This window comes from Strongylocentrotus purpuratus, unplaced genomic scaffold (genome assembly GCF_000002235.5).
Source record: "Strongylocentrotus purpuratus isolate Spur 01 unplaced genomic scaffold, Spur_5.0 spur5_scaffold_6, whole genome shotgun sequence".
Lineage (NCBI taxonomy): Eukaryota > Metazoa > Echinodermata > Echinoidea > Camarodonta > Strongylocentrotidae > Strongylocentrotus > Strongylocentrotus purpuratus.
In genome coordinates, this window is record NW_022145612.1 from 5,737,750 (window position 1) to 5,754,152 (window position 16,403).

A 16,403-nucleotide genomic window follows, 5' to 3' on the forward strand; every position below is an offset into this window, starting at 1 on the left:
TGGACGATACTTATTATGGGGAAAATGTGGAAAAAACGATTGCCTTTCTCAAGAATACCTAAAATTTTTATCATTGGATGGTATGGTAATCCGATGACAAGGTTACTTCTGGCTATACGGTGGACATCCTTTGGATCATTCTAATTAGTTCGGTACCAAATTACCTACTTTTTACCCCAAATTAAGACACGAAACGTCACTGCACACCGTGACACATTTTTGCCGTCGATTGAAAGTGTTCCCTCGGATCTAATTTTGACACCTCTGAACAGGGATCGATTTGTAATTGGATTGAAAAGGGAGACATATAAGACATAATCGTGGTAGGTGAGGATGTAAGAGAGGCAAAGGGAGGAGTGAGGTGATTTCTCCTCGAAACCTTATCAGGGTATCTTAATAGGGTGGAAGGATGAAGGAGAAAGCCGTCACTGCGTCGTCCCTTACTCTTAAGGCAGGAGGAATGACCGTGGGCTACAAACAATCGAAACACACCGCCATCAACCGTCATCCCCCCTCTACGCAATCCAGCCCGGCGACCGCCTGACAAATTCGAAACCGGGAACATGTCATTTTACCTCCATCGTAAAAAGGCTTGGGCTGCTAGGAATCACGACATGACGACGGGGCAGGTGTCGGGTTCACATCCGTGCTTCATACTGGCTGAGTGGAGTGCGTGATCCCGCATAACATCGTGGATCGATCACCTCCTCGCGCGATCGATTTGTTGACGTAGTCTCTTCTGTGTTAAAGCATTAAGTTTACTTTGCTCCATTCTATCCTCTTAACAGTTTCTCCCCCTCTCTTTCTCTCTTTTTCTTCTCCCCCTCTCTCCCTCTCGCACACTCTCTCTCACTCTCCCTCCCCCTTTCACTTTCTTTTCACTCCCGTGTGCCCCGTTCTTACTACTACACCCTTCTCATCACTTCCCCCTTTCCTTTGAATGATTGAATTATTTAGGTTATACGTGAGACTTCCTGGGGTGGTGTATCCTGGCCCGTGTTGTTATCCTCATCAAAGAGGTATAAATAGATAAAATCCCGATTAACAATTGTTAATGCAAACCTCTAGATCTTTACAAGATGCCATTAATATTCAAAAAATTAGGTTGAATTCGGGTGTTTGTAATATACAAGTTTAAGAAAGATTGTTTTAATTTATAGCTTTATGATGCTCAACTTACTGGTTTATAATCACTCAAAGTAAAAGCTGATATATAATTGGTCAATGAATGAGTACGAATTTATAATTAAATAAGTTTTTACTCTTTGACTTAGTTCGAGGTCTCCAAGAAACCATTTATGAACCCTACGTCTTTACTAAGAAAACTTGATTTCCTGCCCTTCAACAAAGATAATTTCAAATCCTTTTATTGCCAAGTTGTTTCCATGATAGGGAAGATGTTTAGGCCTTACGTGACAATGAACCAATATCACAACCACAGGTTTGACTCTTCTTTTGAAGTTATTCATGATCGAGGCAGTTTTAAACTTGCTTGTTAATAGTGGAAGAAAAATCTAACAAAACGGAACGTGGTCGCCGACATTTCCCAGCCGATTATGATCAAATGACCTTGGAACACGATTCGTCATTTCGATTGCGGATTCCCTTATAAATTGCACCAATCGATTCAGTTAAGACAATTGAATAGCCCACACGGTGGTTATCAATAGCATTGTTTGTATTTTGTTTGCACTTACTTTTTTTTTAAACAACATCATGCTAGCGTAATGCTTCAGAAGCCGTAACTTTACTGACGCAGTTTTACGTCAGATAGATAACGCCCTCTGTGCCACGGGACGCGCTAAACAGAAATTTACCACTTATATTTCCATTGTTTGGAGGAGCCCACGTCGACAAAAATAACTAAAAAATACCTAAATTATAAACAATCTGCCCACATACCACACAACATGAATGCTGAATAACATAATATACTTTGGGACGCTTAACTGTATTACGAAACCTTAAGGGGATCACATGTAATACATGTAATTATTTTAAATTTAATTTTCCAGGCATCATGTGGAAAAGCCCACGTGACAGTGATATATAAGATCTTTTTTAGGCATAGGGATTTAGCAAATTGCTTATAATCACTTTATTTTTGATGAAGCCTTCAGTGAGAAAAATCTCTCAAGATGCTATTGATCTAAATTGATGATTTATTGCATTAAATACACATGTAAAATGAATTGCTCAGAGTTATCAGTTGTCAATAATATTCTAAGATCCTCCTGAGAGAATAAATACTTTTAAATGCTACTCTAAACAATATGTATCGTACAATTTCTACTTTTTATCAAAGAAAAATTCTAAAACGATTTGCTTGGAATCTACCAGTCATTAATCCTAATTTCTCCCTGAGAGAATAAAAAAACATAACAATGTTTCTTTTTACATAATCCTATTCATGTACATGTACAAGTGATATTTTTAATTTAAAATGTATTAAATTCCTTACATTTCAAACTGTGGTACTATTTTGCCTGTATGATATATGCTCCTCTTGAATCTTTTTAATTTGATTAAAATCATTTAGGCAAGGGCCTATCTCCCCGTTTTGTTTTGGAACCATTTATTCACCTTTTATGAATCAAAAGCCTAAGACACGCTAAGCGTACGACCAGTTGCCGTTTTTTGGGGGGAAAATCTATCCAACTACATCTTGGGGGAATTATAAAGTGGAGGGACTTTCTCCAAATGAGTAGCACATACAAATAAACAGATAAGACTTTTTTTATATTGTTGGACTGACAATCGTTTTTTTTACCAGTCTGCTGCAGCCAGAAAAAATATACAGTTAATGTTATAAAAAAAACATCACAGAATAATGTTATCTAAGTAGATCTAGAAATAGTAGAAGCAAGGATTGATTTTCATCGTTTTCCTTTTTATTTCGTTCTTTTCGTTCTATCGAAAAAAGCATCAAATGAACCGAAATTATAAACCGGCAGGACAGAGGGAACAATGTCATGTTCAAAACATATAAAGTTAAATTCCGTACAGGTTCTCCGTGTTTGGAGAATATTCGAAGATTAATCGGCGACTGATCGTACACCATTCGTCAATCAGCTGCCGACCTATTCTCACCCATTATAATATATCGCCCGGTAATACTCGGCAAGCACTCAAAATCTGTGGGCGACCTTTCGGCGATGAATTCGAGAACGGCTACCCATGAAGAGAAGAAACCAATGTCCACTACCAGTTTGGTAGGTAAAAGGTTTTATATGCAGCAACATAAACCTCCAGCCGACCAAAATGCTCCGAAAACAAACCGCCGACCACGGAAAACTTAACCAAAAACTGTCAAAAAACTCTCTGCGATCTCTGACAACTTACTCCTGACCGGTAATTTTCAGAAGTCGGCGACTGGTCGTAGCTCTGTGACTTAGGCTTAAAGGGCAAGTCCACTCCAAAAATAACTTACTTTCAATAGAAGCAGAAAAAATCAGACAAACCAATCAAAAAAAGTTTGAGCAAAATCAGGTAACCAATAAGAAAGTTATGAATTTTTAATGACATGAAAACTTTGAAAATCACAAGACAAATTAGCAACCCACTCACATGTCTGTGACGTCATTGCCTCACTATCCACTAATTATTTTCTTTATATTGATAACATACATTTCCACTTATCGCCCTAAAGATCTTATTTACTCACACCAGCATCCAAGTTATATTGATAGTATTATGTTTTTGTGTAGATGTACTAATGTAAAGTATTTTTTTCAGTTAAATTATGAAAAATGTCAACTTTAATAAACTATATAAATAAAAATCACTAATTATGAATACACAATAGGCCTATTCAGAAAATAGTTTCAATTCTTCAAAGTTCATAGCAGATTTTGTGAAATATCGTGCACGCTATATGATACAAATCATACAACCTGGGCAAAAGTATGGGCAAATGAATTTTTGGGGAATAAAAAGGGAAATTAATGGGATACAACTATGTAAAACAGTTGATAAATAGTGAGGCAATAACGTTACAAAACTGAAAACCAAATTGCAATTTGTGTAGTGATTTTCTAAGTTTCATCGTTTTTCAAACTTTAAAAAAAAAATCATAACTTCCTTATTATTTTTTCGATTTTCCTCAAACTTTGTTTGTTATGTTTTTGTTGTTTTTCTGCCTCTATTGAAAGCAGATCATTTTTGGAGTGAACTTCGCCTCAAATTGATTTTAATGTAAATGTGGAAAAACCGAAGTTAAAACTTCAAACAGGGATGGTACAGACCATACGATGCGTATGGATAAGGAAGACGCAATTCGGCATGTCCACGTTCTTACAATTCCTGAAAATTATGCAAACTTTCAGTTTACCTTTCATGATCAGTATAAGTCTCTTCGACGATGGAGCATGAATAACTGTTTTCACATTTATAAATAAATTTAAAAACACGCAAAGTTTGGTTAACTTTTATTACATTTGGGTAATATTTATATAATAACTTGCACCATATATAATATCACTATAAACGTACACTATTCGTTTTACAGAACAAATTTTCAAACCCACTACAACAATTTTCGATCACATAAAGAATTGATTTTTACCATAAATACACCGAAAATAAAACTTTATATCCCCACTTCAAAAGGATGTCAGGACGAATCGGTTAAAATGTAGGTACAACATGAAGATGAATGGGGGGGGGGGTGCAACAAATTGTAGTATTTTGTTATGCCAATTATATCTGTATTTTTGTGCTTGACCAATAAATTAAACTTCATTGAACTAAACTGAATTAAACCTAAGAGGGAAGCTATAACAATAACAACAAATATTAAAAAGAATAATGACTAATTTTGGTAGCTAAAAGGAATATAGAATAAAACTCCTATTAAAGATTGTTCCATTTGTACCGAAAGACACATTTTCCAGATATGTTGATGTTCTATCAATGATGTTCGGTGAAAGTTACTGTAAATATCTAAAAATAAAAATCGTATTATTTTCATTTCTCTTTTATTTGATATTACACATTATGAGGTGTTTTTAGAATTCACTACGGCTGAGGGTTATTTATTTTGCTATATATCGACTTAAATCATATGCATCTAACTGAAGATTTTGAAACATAGCTTTAAATTGTGAAGACAACGTTAACCATATATATTTTAATATTTAATACATGGAAATATCAATGCAATGCATGTAATTGTATAAATAAATTAATGACATAATCTTACGCTTTATTGCATATAGAATAGAATAGACATTTATGTTTTCAACAAATATTCATATACACGTAGTTTTGTATCATCATTTCTTTACTAACGATGTAAACAGATATGTACATTCGATTTCTATAATATATATAGTACAGTATTCTCTTGATATCATTATAATCCTTGATGATTTAATAAATAATTTCTCTGTTCAATATATAAAACATTATTCTTAATATTCCATACTCATAATATATGATTACGACAAGATCAAAGACGCATCGATCGTCTTGTATGCTAAATGACAAAACAAGTTTAACAAACGATTCAAATAAAGAAAATTTCATTGCACAGTGAACTTCTTCTTGGACACATTTTTGGGGTAACATTGTAATGTGACAAATAATTTATCTTGACAAGATACAAATAACTGGAAAAATAGTTATTGAAATGAATGTAATTCAGCTACACCATCCTGTTGTACTTTAATGATGCTAAGCGTCAAAGGGATGTAACAAATAGAAGAAACGAAATGTTAATAATAATAGAGAAATATCAATCCCTATCCTCTGTAACGCACAAACAATAACAAAAACGATCTGATATTGCTTTAATGCTAGAAACTATGATTATAATGTATCATATCGATCAAAGGACACCCTTGTCTTTCCATCCTTCCACAAGAGTTATGCCTTTCATCTATCCATTCATCATAAGTAGACAAATTATAATATTTGGAAAGATTTGCAGGTATGTTCAGAAAATACTTCTTAAACCTGTAGTTAATAAAACAAATTAATATAATAAACCTTTGGGTTTTTCGTATTATTATTCCTTATTTTATACTATCGTTAACCACGGGAAGATTATTCTTGCCGTCATTGTTTACATTTTTAAGGAATTATATTTCATTCGATAATATTTGCTAATAGGCCTATACGCCGTTAGCATTTGTCATACAAAGTCTGAAATCTTCTTCTTCTTCTTCAAAAATAATCTGCCTCCTTCACTGCTGAAAGTTCTTGCAGATGTGTGCGAGTGCATGTGTGTGGCGACATGGGGATGTCCAGGTGTGCAGGTGAGAGGTGTTATATACATAGTGCCAGGAATGTTAAGGTTAAATGTTAAGGTTAATAAAATAATTGACTATCTGCACAATCTTTAAAGCGTAAAATCAACAGTTACAGCTCGTTTATTGTTCTTCCCGAGGTTCTATTCCGAGAATTCGTTTATCCGAAAAGTTAATACTCGGGGTTCCTAATTCCTAAAATTGAATCGGGTTCGTAATTTTGAGAATTGAACAGTATTCGTAATTCCGAAAATGTAGTTAGGTTCAGAATTCCCAAAATGTTTTAGGGTTCATCATACTGAAAAATGGAAAATGATTTTATAAATGTACTTTCAGAATATTACCCTATATGGACACAATAAAGAAATGACATGAAATGAAATTAAATGAGTCCTTTTCCCTTAAAAAAAACACATTACAAACCGTTGGAATCACGAGGCTTTAGAATCACAAAGCTTTAAATTGCAAACGCCTGGCATTATCAGCCCTTGGAATCATACACGTTTGGAATTATGAACCTTCGGAGTAACGAGCATCGATCACAGTATAACAACGTATTCATGTCTCATTAAGCGTCCCAGGTCAATGGTTTTCCCAGTCGTTCAATCTCGTCCAGCATGAAATCGATGTCTGCTTTTGTAGATGCTGTGTTATTGACGATCATCCTGAAGAAGTTGACCTTACTGCCCAGCGGCTGGTAGCCCACCATCACCGTCCCCTTGTTCATCATCATTGCCTTGATCTCTGGGGCAACCTATCCAACAAATATGAATATTGATGAGGATACGGGGGATATCAAACTGATCATTATATGATTACTTTAAGGAATTGAGTGACACGTATGATTGTTTGAAATAGGGGAAATGAAACTTAAAGGGAATTGGTGGAATACAGTCATTTTTTGTGTAAACTGTGCTTGAAACGTTTATAATTAAAATAAGATGTTTGGTACAAACTTCACCCGTGTATGAATATTTAGCGGACGAATGTTTTAGAAATATATATATATTGAATGAAGCTCTAATAAATGGCAAGAAAAGAATTGTAAGTAAAAAGAATCATATACTCTTTATGTACAGATAACAGATAGGTATCATTCTTCTCCTAATATAGCTTCATTATTACTAGAGTATGTCACCTTGTGAAGTTTGAGCTGTTTTTCCTGACAGTTCTCCATCTCACGTAGAGAAGGTGGGTAGTACCAAAAACATACGTTGGTTAACTCCGGCTGCAAAGAAATAATGAAAAACAGATTTAAAATCACTTTTTTACTTACCGGATAATCGCATCCTTCAGTATTTCTTGTCGTGTTGTTCAGTGGCATAATTATCCAGATCCTCGATTTATGAGGGACAAAGCATCTTAGCTTACTGTGATCCATATACATGTACAGTTTTGAAACGTTTTGAGAAAAAGGTGGGGGGATTGGGGTAATATCTCCCAAAATGACTGGGTTTTTGTGAATGTGTCTATACTACGCACGATTCCATGTACACAATGACAATTGTTAACTTATGTTATATCAATTATGGTAACAATGATAATAGCAAAAACAATATTAATAATAATATGCTTGCGGTTGCGTTTGTTTCTAATCAGGTTTTGCACTGAATGTACCCACCTTGTCATACACTAGTTCGAAGCCTTCTTTTGCCTTGATCCTGTCCACTAGGTATCTATGGAGATTGATTAAGGAGTATAGAAAATAGACATATTGAGACGAGGGGAAACATTAAAAATATATAAATTGATAACATTTGAAATACTGTTAAAATCGATTAGGAGAGAGGTATAAAATGAGACAGGGAGAAGCAGAGAAGAAATGACAAAATAGGATAGGCGAAGAAAGGGAATGAGAAGGAGAGTGGAATTGAGAATATGGTAATCCTTAGAATCAGACTTAAAGTTTCTTGGTAAAATCTGCATAATATATACCCTTAGATAAAATGGACTTTAGGCAAATGGCCTGTTTTTACTCGAGACACCTCGATCACCTTTTCTCTAAAATATCATAAATCCGTAGAAAATCGTTCGTTAGTTATTATCAAAGAAATGCAGTTTTGGTTCTTAAAATTTGACACCGTCATTTTAACTGACAATTACCGTTTCCTTGGTATTCTTTGAGTTTTAGCAAAAGCTGGCAGACGCTGGCAAAACATCCCAAAAGCGTTTAGACGTTTGTAGAACGTCCTGTACGCCTCGATAACGTTATGTGTTCGTTTGGTTTTTAATTAATTTCCTGATAAACACTACTTTTACGATGTAAAAACAACGTTATCGTTTGAAATGTTTAACTATCTCATAGACTTCCATCTGTATCCAACAAATAATAGATACAGCGACATGGTTTCCTGGAAAGGGAAAACCCAACCTTTAAACAAATTGAATTTTTTCCTTAATCTTATCTCCATTTGCTAGCCTATATACTTACTGAGCTAAATCGAAGAGTTTGTTGATCTGGGCCTCGTAACCCCTCGTTCCCTGTAAGAAGAAAACAAGTTAAAACATTTCATAATGCAAAGATATTATCTCAGCCTTTCCCTGTTTTTATAAATTTGTATAACGAAATACATAAATCACTTCCACCTAGACAAATTATAATGAAGTTTAAGTAGACATCAACGACAACATGGCACCCACTACGACACACTGACTGCGATAAGTAGACTTAACTTACACCTTTGGCTGAGAATAAAGGTTCAACATCGATACAAATGTGGGTAGAATTATGAAGCGCTAGTCAACAACGTCTTTATTCCGTAAGACTTGTTTAAATTAAATGGAACGAGCGAATTAGGTAGAGACAGAAAGAGAGAGAGAGAGAGAGAGAAAGAAAGAGGGAGAGAGACAGAGAGAGAGAAGAGAAAAGATATATATAGAGAAAAGGAATGAGAGAGAGAGAGAGAAGATATAGAAAGGGAATGTGAGAGAGAGAGAAAGAAAGAGGGAGAGAGACAGAGAGAGAGAAGAGAAAAGATATATAGAGAGAAAAGGAATGAGAGAGAGAGAGAGAGAGAGAGAAAGAGAGAGAGAGAGAGAGATAGGAAGGTAGAGAGAGAAAGGGAGGAGGAGAGGAAATGAACAGGTGAATATAAAGATGACACGACTCCCAAAACACCCACTTACCACAGACAGACATTTCATAACCCACATATTTATACCTCCAGCTTGTTGACTCTCTCTAAGTACAAATTGTAAGTCTCATAAAAATCTAGACAATAATTACGATGTGTATAATTTGATTATTTTTTGTGATTTTCATTTGTTTTCTTCCAAATACTTATTAGTAGCTATTTAAATTTGTTTTTATTTGTTGACATTGTGGTAACTTTACTTGTTTTTTAACAGTGCGCACAGACTCGCTGAAAAGCAGCCTGTTTTTAATTTTTGTGAATTTTTACCGTACATAATTAAAAACAATACAATTCAATAAATTCTTTCATAGGTAGTTCGTCAAAAGTTTTCGAGTTAAAGAACATGAAATGCAAAGGAAAAGATTATAAAGTTGGTGTTAGACGCAGGTCTAATTATATCCACACTGAGGTCTTGGTCTACGATCTTTGCATCTCAAATCAAGAAACTCGAATAAGACATCCCTACACCTCTTCCAGAATAATATACAGGATATTATCTAACCAATAGAAAGTTGCCAAATGCCAAATGCTTCTAATTGGCCTTATACAATATGCAAATTATGCGCATTAGAATACGAGAATCAGAACTGGATTACATTGTGGAAATTGGATATCCGTGGATTGGTTATAAATCCCCAAAGAGTCTCCGGAAAAGAAAAACAATAGGATTTTATTATATTGCTGATATTGGTTCATAAAGATCAAAGATCTTCCGACTTCTCTCCACCCATGCACCCCCACGTGAAATTGTCTACGTAAACTTCGATGAAAATGATTATTATAATAATTTGGAACGAAATTGGAATAAATATGTAAATTCCGAATCTGAGAAGAAAAAAAAATCCCCTTTTCAGAAGAGGCAAAATATGGAGACGATGTCTGTCTAAATGTTAAAAAAATGCATAAAATTCATCAAAAGGCTTCTTAAAAGTCTCAGTACTTCCACTATATAAATCTTCTTCTTTTTCTAGGACCTACGTCCGCTCGAGTAAAATAGATAACTCCTCGAATCCAAAAGAGATGTAAGTGTTGCTGTTGTCGGCAATCAGACAGTGGCATACGCTATACTTGTTAAATCATTAATCTTTTCTCCGTGTAAATCTTCTTATGTTTTTCAACAGAACTCGCTTCAACAAATGTTGGTTCTCCACTATAACCTAGCTATAAATTTAGAATAGAGTGAACAAGTTCAAGTTAGTGGTGACTCTTTCTCACGAGTTGCTTTCCGATTCTGATTTCAAGATGTTTGCGTGAATTTTTCGTATATTTCCCGTCTGCATATCGCTTCAAACTTTAGTTAGTCATCATGCAGAACGAAATTATTTTAGCTAAACGTGACATTATCATATTTTCATCGATTCCTTCTTCTTTTCTCTATTAATAAAACTGTAGACATGCTATGAAACGTCTCAGATATCATTCGGTAATTTGTTCAATAGCCATTGAAAGTGTGAAAGTGTGATGGGGGAGGGCCAGGGGGGGGGGGCACATTTTCCTCAAATTTCCCAAACCCCTTTTAACAAGTGTACCAAAACGCGTTCAATATCACCGATTAGACGTAGGAATACGCGAAGGGAATAATGGAAAAAGAAATGTGATACGCCTTTTTTTAAAGACTGATCAATAAATGAGAAGGGAAACAGAACCACATTAAAAGCAAATCTAACATACTTTCAAACCCTCCAAGATACATAAGAAATAATACATTTATTTACCGTTTCACTGAAAAGATAATAAAACAGATCGAATGCTGGTCATTACCATCAATTCCTCGTGTATTAGTATATTAGGGAAAACTCATTAAAAAAAAAGAAGTGTCACAATAGTTATGAACCGAAATGTTGGGAAGGTGCCGGAATGCACCCTACGTATCCTACGTCAGACATAATGGCGCCCTGTGTGCAGCAGGGTTTAGTTACCTTTGACCTCCATGTCAGCCAGAGTTTGAAGACATCCACGTGACGCCCACATTGTATGGTCTTATCTCCTGTGTCGAACGATACATCGTAGTGCTTGTCCTGTTGGAACAGGTAGGGGGCGCGCATCGAGTTACAGTCCTCCAACAGACCCTAAACGAAATACAGTCACGTTTTGAAATATGTATTCATAATCGGGAAAAATATCTTTAAAAGCAAAGCAGTGCTAACCATGAAAATTGAATATTATAAACAGATATATGTATCTTTGTATAATTATGTAAACATGGTAGTAGTAAAAATTGCAATATAATACTGACAAACAAACAGGAGTACATATTTCATGGGTTGGTGATCCGAAATAGGCCTATGTTACATTTGCTCAGGATGGATATGTAGGGTTGGGGTAAGGGTTGTAATTATGATTCAGGTTGAATCTAGGGATCGGTTTGGCTACCTATGGGTTGCCATGAACCGAAAAAATGGTCCGATGACCTCTGCTCCAGGCTACAATATAGTATCAGGTTTAGGGGTGCAAGTTGGGTATAAAGTTAGATTTAAAGTTAGGTATAGCTTTAGGTCCTGAATTTAAATTTGGTAATTATGATAACAATTGACCGTGAAGCAGTTGTTGCCAGAATGTGTGAAGAAGAACTTATTTATAACATACAATATAAAGGTTGCATGCAAGGACATTGCTTAAGGTTTACTCTTTTATTTTGCCCATGTTAAATTCATCTGTAACGATTTTATTTCTTAAATTTTATTTTCATTTCCACAACGAAAACCATACAGTCCATGGTTTCTACGATACAGTTATAATCATCCTAAAACGTTGTAAACATGATGAAAAAATTGTACTGCACTAAAAATCTGCAATACAATGGTAACTCTTTTTTTTGTATATGCCCTTGTTCAATTTTGTATATGCCCTTGTTTATATTTTATCAATAAATCTGAATGATTGATTTATTATGCATTTGATTTGAAATAGTTTTTTTCTTGTAGATCAGGATGCTCCATATGGACTATGACAAGTGCATCATTATTCTTTTTAACTGATGAATGCCGAGTTCTTACTTTTATAAATAGAATGCTGAGTCTGACTTTATTGTTTGAGTACCCCCTCCCCCACACCCATATAATATAATAATGCCAGGAATTCTTACCGTGAAGTTCAAAAGAGCCGAAAACGAAACGACATCAGAAAAACAAATTACAAACCCATTTTGCAATTAATTTGGTAGTCACCCACACAAAGCACACGGTGTATATCTGAAGAGCACTGAATTACACACGTAATGCCCCATAAAAATGCAAATATCATTGTCATTTGTACTGTTCCCACTGCGTGTGGATAAAAAATAATATTACTAAATACAATTTTGAAAAAACTTTATAATTTGTTGCAAACTTGTCAATATTGTTCATTTTCACACGCATTTCTGATAATTCGGTGCATACAGAGTCCTATATTTGTTCATTGTTTGTTTTAAGGGAGCAATGTTACTTATATCATCGTTCTGGGGCCATCAAATTTGATTCTAGCCCTTCAAAAGAAACCATTTGATTGACCGATTTGCTAACATATTTAAATTTATGGATTTTTCTTTCCTAGTGAGGAGCTATTACATTAACCTGTCATTAATAAATTACAATACTTGGAATCCAGTCAGCATAAATTTCTTGTTCATATGTCGGGCAAGCCATGGGCAAGCTATAAAAATTGCATACATTAATTGTCGCTAGGTTGGACAAACATTATGGCTCGCCCGGGGCTCGCCTTAGCTAACATCAGGTATCCGTGATGTACGGAACATTTTAAAGCAGTTATATTTATTAGCTTCTTAGTTGCTGTTCCTATATCGGTATGAACATGTCGTTACATTTTGGGGACTCATCTACTTCCCCTCACTTTTAAAACCATTTTCTACCAGGCCTAAAATGCTTTTTTCTTTTATCGCCTTATGAAATTAAGATTTTTAATCGTCGTTACGGCCAGCAAGTGAATATGCGAGGCCTGGTGGCCAAGTGGTAAGGCGTCTGTCTCGTAAACAGAAGATCGAGAGTTCGAACCCCTCCCAGGCCTAAGATTCTTTTTCATTCATTTTATCCCCTACTGGAATTAGGATTTTTAATCGTCGTTAAGACCAGCAAGGAAAACATGCGAGGCCTGGTGGCCAAGTGGTAAGGCGTCTGTCTCGTAAACAGAAGATCGAGAGTTCGAACCCCTCCCAGGCCTAAAATCTTTTTTTATTTTTTTTATCGCCTACTGAAATTAGGATTTTTAATCGTCGTTACGGCATGCAAGTAAATATGCGAGGCCTAGTGGCCAAGTGCTAATGGGTCTGTCTCGTAAACAGAAGATCGAGAGTACGAACCCCTCCCATGCCTAAGATTCTTTTTCATTCATTTTATCGCCTACTGGATTAGGATTTTTAATCGTCGTTAAGACCAGCAAGGAAAACATGCAAGGCCTGGTGGCCAAGTGGTAAGGCGTCTGTCTCGTAAACAGAAGATCGAGAGTTCGAACCCCTCCCAGGCCTAAGATTCTTTTTCATTCATTTTATCCCCTACTGGAATTAGGATTTTTAATCGTCGTTAAGACCAGCAAGGAAAACATGCAAGGCCTGGTGGCCAAGTGGTAAGGCGTCTGTCTCGTAAACAGAAGATCGAGAGTTCGAACCCCTCCCAGGCCTAAGATTCTTTTTTTTTTTTTTTTATCGCCTACTAAAATTAGGATTTTTAATCGTCGTTACGGCATGCAAGTAAATATGCGAGGCCTAGTGGCCAAGTGCTAATGGGTCTGTCTCGTAAACAGAAGATCGAGAGTACGAACCCCTCCCATGCCTAAGATTCTTTTTCATTCATTTTATCGCCTACTGGATTAGGATTTTTAATCGTCGTTAAGACCAGCAAGGAAAACATGCAAGGCCTGGTGGCCAAGTGGTAAGGCGTCTGTCTCGTAAACAGAAGATCGAGAGTTCGAACCCCTCCCAGGCCTAAGATTCTTTTTCATTCATTTTATCCCCTACTGGAATTAGGATTTTTAATCGTCGTTAAGACCAGCAAGGAAAACATGCAAGGCCTGGTGGCCAAGTGGTAAGGCGTCTGTCTCGTAAACAGAAGATCGAGAGTTCGAACCCCTCCCAGGCCTAAGATTCTTTTTCATTCATTTCATCGCCTACTGGAATTAGGATTTTTAATCGTCGTTAAGGCCAGCAAGTAAATATGCGAGGCCTGATGGCCAAGTGGTAAGGCGTCTGTCTCGTAATCAGAAGATCGAGAGTTCAAACCCCTCCCAGGCCTAAGATTCTTTTTAATTCATTTTATCGCCTACTGGAATTAGGATTTTTAATCGTCCTTAAAGGTATTACAAAGTTTTGGGAAATTTTGAAAAATGGGTGGATAGTGATTCTTTACAATTTTAATATATTTGGCTGCCCCTGTGGATGTATTAAAAACACCAAACATTTTAGCCCCTAAAACACTTCTGCTTTCGAGAAAAATTTAATATAAAGATTTACCGGTGCTCCGGTAAATTTTGATAAATTTCAAATAGCTCCTACGGCCGTACAATAGTAGCTGCGACCATGAAAATCTCAGAGTATGTAGTTGTGGTATATAATTTCCGAACAAGAATAGCTAATCAGTCAATTTTAGTCAATAAACATTGTTTTATAGCTTAATTAATATCTTGACCTTGAGAGGGAGCTATTCAACATAAAGTGTTTATTATTTACAATTTCATAACTTTAGAGTCGATTTCGACCGCGACAACGATCACTGAATATTTTAGGATCGTATATGCTTCCACTATGTTCATTTGAACCAAATTCATGACCCCATACCAAAACTTTGTATTACCTTTAAGGCCAGCAAGAAAATATGTGAGGCCTGGTGGCCAAGTGGTAAGGCGTCTGTCTCGTAAACTGAAGATCGAGAGTACGAACCCCTCCCATGCCTAAGATTCTTTTTCATTCATTTTATCGCCTACTGGATTAGGATTTTTAATCGTCGTTAAGACCAGCAAGGAAAACATGCAAGGCCTGATGGCCAAGTGGTAAGGCGTCTGTCTCGTAAACAGAAGATCGAGAGTTCGAACTCTCCCAGGCCTTAGATTCTTTTTCATTCATTTTATCCCCTACTGGAATTAGGATTTTTTATCGTCGTTAAGACCAGCAATGAAAACATGCAAGGCCTGGTGGCCAAGTGGTAAGGCGTCTGTCTCGTAAACAGAAGATCGAGAGTTCGAACCCCTCCCAGGCCTAATGTTCTTTTTCATTCATTTTATCCCCTACTGGAATTAGGATTATTAATCGTCGTTATAAAGACCAGCAAGGAAAACATGCGAGACCTGGTGGCCAAGTGGTAAGGCGTCTGTCTCGTAAACAGAAGATCGAGAATTCGAACCCCTTTCATGCCTAAGATGCTATTTCATTTTTTAGAATTTGTGATCATCGTGACGGACAGCGAAGAAACATGCGATTGATTGAATTGAAATAATGATCGTAAGGACCTTTAATCATTAACTTGACCAATGACCCTTCCTTCTTTTTTTTTAAGCTCAATTCAACTTTCGGTTGAAAAAAAATACTCAATTCATTTAAAATCAAACAATTTCAACTGAAATAGTACGGTTCTGAACCTTAACTAATCCTTTATTGAAATAATTCACTAAGAATGCTTTCATATAGATAAGTTAAGACTCGTTCAGATAAGAAGAGTGAAATGGCAGCGTTTTTTTTCTTTATTTGAACTTCTTTTTTTTTTAACATTGTGTAAATTAATGGCAATAACCGGTAACAAAAAATAAAGAAATAAGAGGCATTGTATTCTTACTTCATCTGTAAAAAAAGAAAAAACAAGGGCGGTTTACAGCGTCAAATCTGAAAGAGGCTTTAATACAGGTTATTACCCGCGTTTTTTAAACGCGGGAAGAGGAAGTTATCTAGAGAATTACAGAAAAACTTACGTCTTCTTTGAAAAGTACAGCAGCACATTGGAGAGTGATTCCCATCATCTTATGAGGGTTCCATGTCACAGAATCAGCTCTGTCAATATTAAGTTCAAGTTAAAGTTCACTCATTTCATATTCATTGAAA

The 16,403-nt window shown here is 35.8% G+C and overlaps 1 protein-coding gene and 10 non-coding genes across 13 annotated transcripts in view; 10 read left to right on the forward strand and 1 right to left on the reverse strand.

Annotated features, from left to right (window-relative positions):
* Positions 1–4,394: 4,394 nt before the first annotated feature.
* LOC579659 (glutamate decarboxylase 1) overlaps positions 4,395–16,403 on the reverse strand; it is a 67,677-nt gene continuing 55,668 nt past the window's right edge. For all 3 annotated transcript variants that reach the window (XM_030973257.1, XM_011665713.2, XM_779763.4), the window contains 6 exons: positions 16,274–16,352; positions 11,302–11,451; positions 8,680–8,729; positions 7,870–7,924; positions 7,387–7,476; positions 4,395–7,002 (listed from right to left, as the gene is read on the reverse strand). In XM_030973257.1, coding sequence (XP_030829117.1) covers positions 6,817–7,002; positions 7,387–7,476; positions 7,870–7,924; positions 8,680–8,729; positions 11,302–11,451; positions 16,274–16,352 — 610 coding nt within the window. In that variant the 3' untranslated portion in view covers positions 4,395–6,816. The remainder of the gene's footprint in view (positions 7,003–7,386; positions 7,477–7,869; positions 7,925–8,679; positions 8,730–11,301; positions 11,452–16,273; positions 16,353–16,403) is intronic.
* TRNAT-CGU lies at positions 13,316–13,387 on the forward strand. The gene has a single exon. It is a non-coding gene; the product is annotated as a tRNA-Thr (tRNA).
* Positions 13,469–13,540, forward strand: TRNAT-CGU. The gene has a single exon. It is a non-coding gene; the product is annotated as a tRNA-Thr (tRNA).
* TRNAT-CGU lies at positions 13,773–13,844 on the forward strand. The gene has a single exon. It is a non-coding gene; the product is annotated as a tRNA-Thr (tRNA).
* On the forward strand, positions 13,926–13,997 carry TRNAT-CGU. The gene has a single exon. It is a non-coding gene; the product is annotated as a tRNA-Thr (tRNA).
* On the forward strand, positions 14,231–14,302 carry TRNAT-CGU. Its single transcript has one exon. It is a non-coding gene; the product is annotated as a tRNA-Thr (tRNA).
* Positions 14,384–14,455, forward strand: TRNAT-CGU. The gene has a single exon. It is a non-coding gene; the product is annotated as a tRNA-Thr (tRNA).
* On the forward strand, positions 14,536–14,607 carry TRNAT-CGU. Its single transcript has one exon. It is a non-coding gene; the product is annotated as a tRNA-Thr (tRNA).
* TRNAT-CGU lies at positions 15,193–15,264 on the forward strand. The gene has a single exon. It is a non-coding gene; the product is annotated as a tRNA-Thr (tRNA).
* TRNAT-CGU lies at positions 15,345–15,415 on the forward strand. Its single transcript has one exon. It is a non-coding gene; the product is annotated as a tRNA-Thr (tRNA).
* On the forward strand, positions 15,497–15,568 carry TRNAT-CGU. The gene has a single exon. It is a non-coding gene; the product is annotated as a tRNA-Thr (tRNA).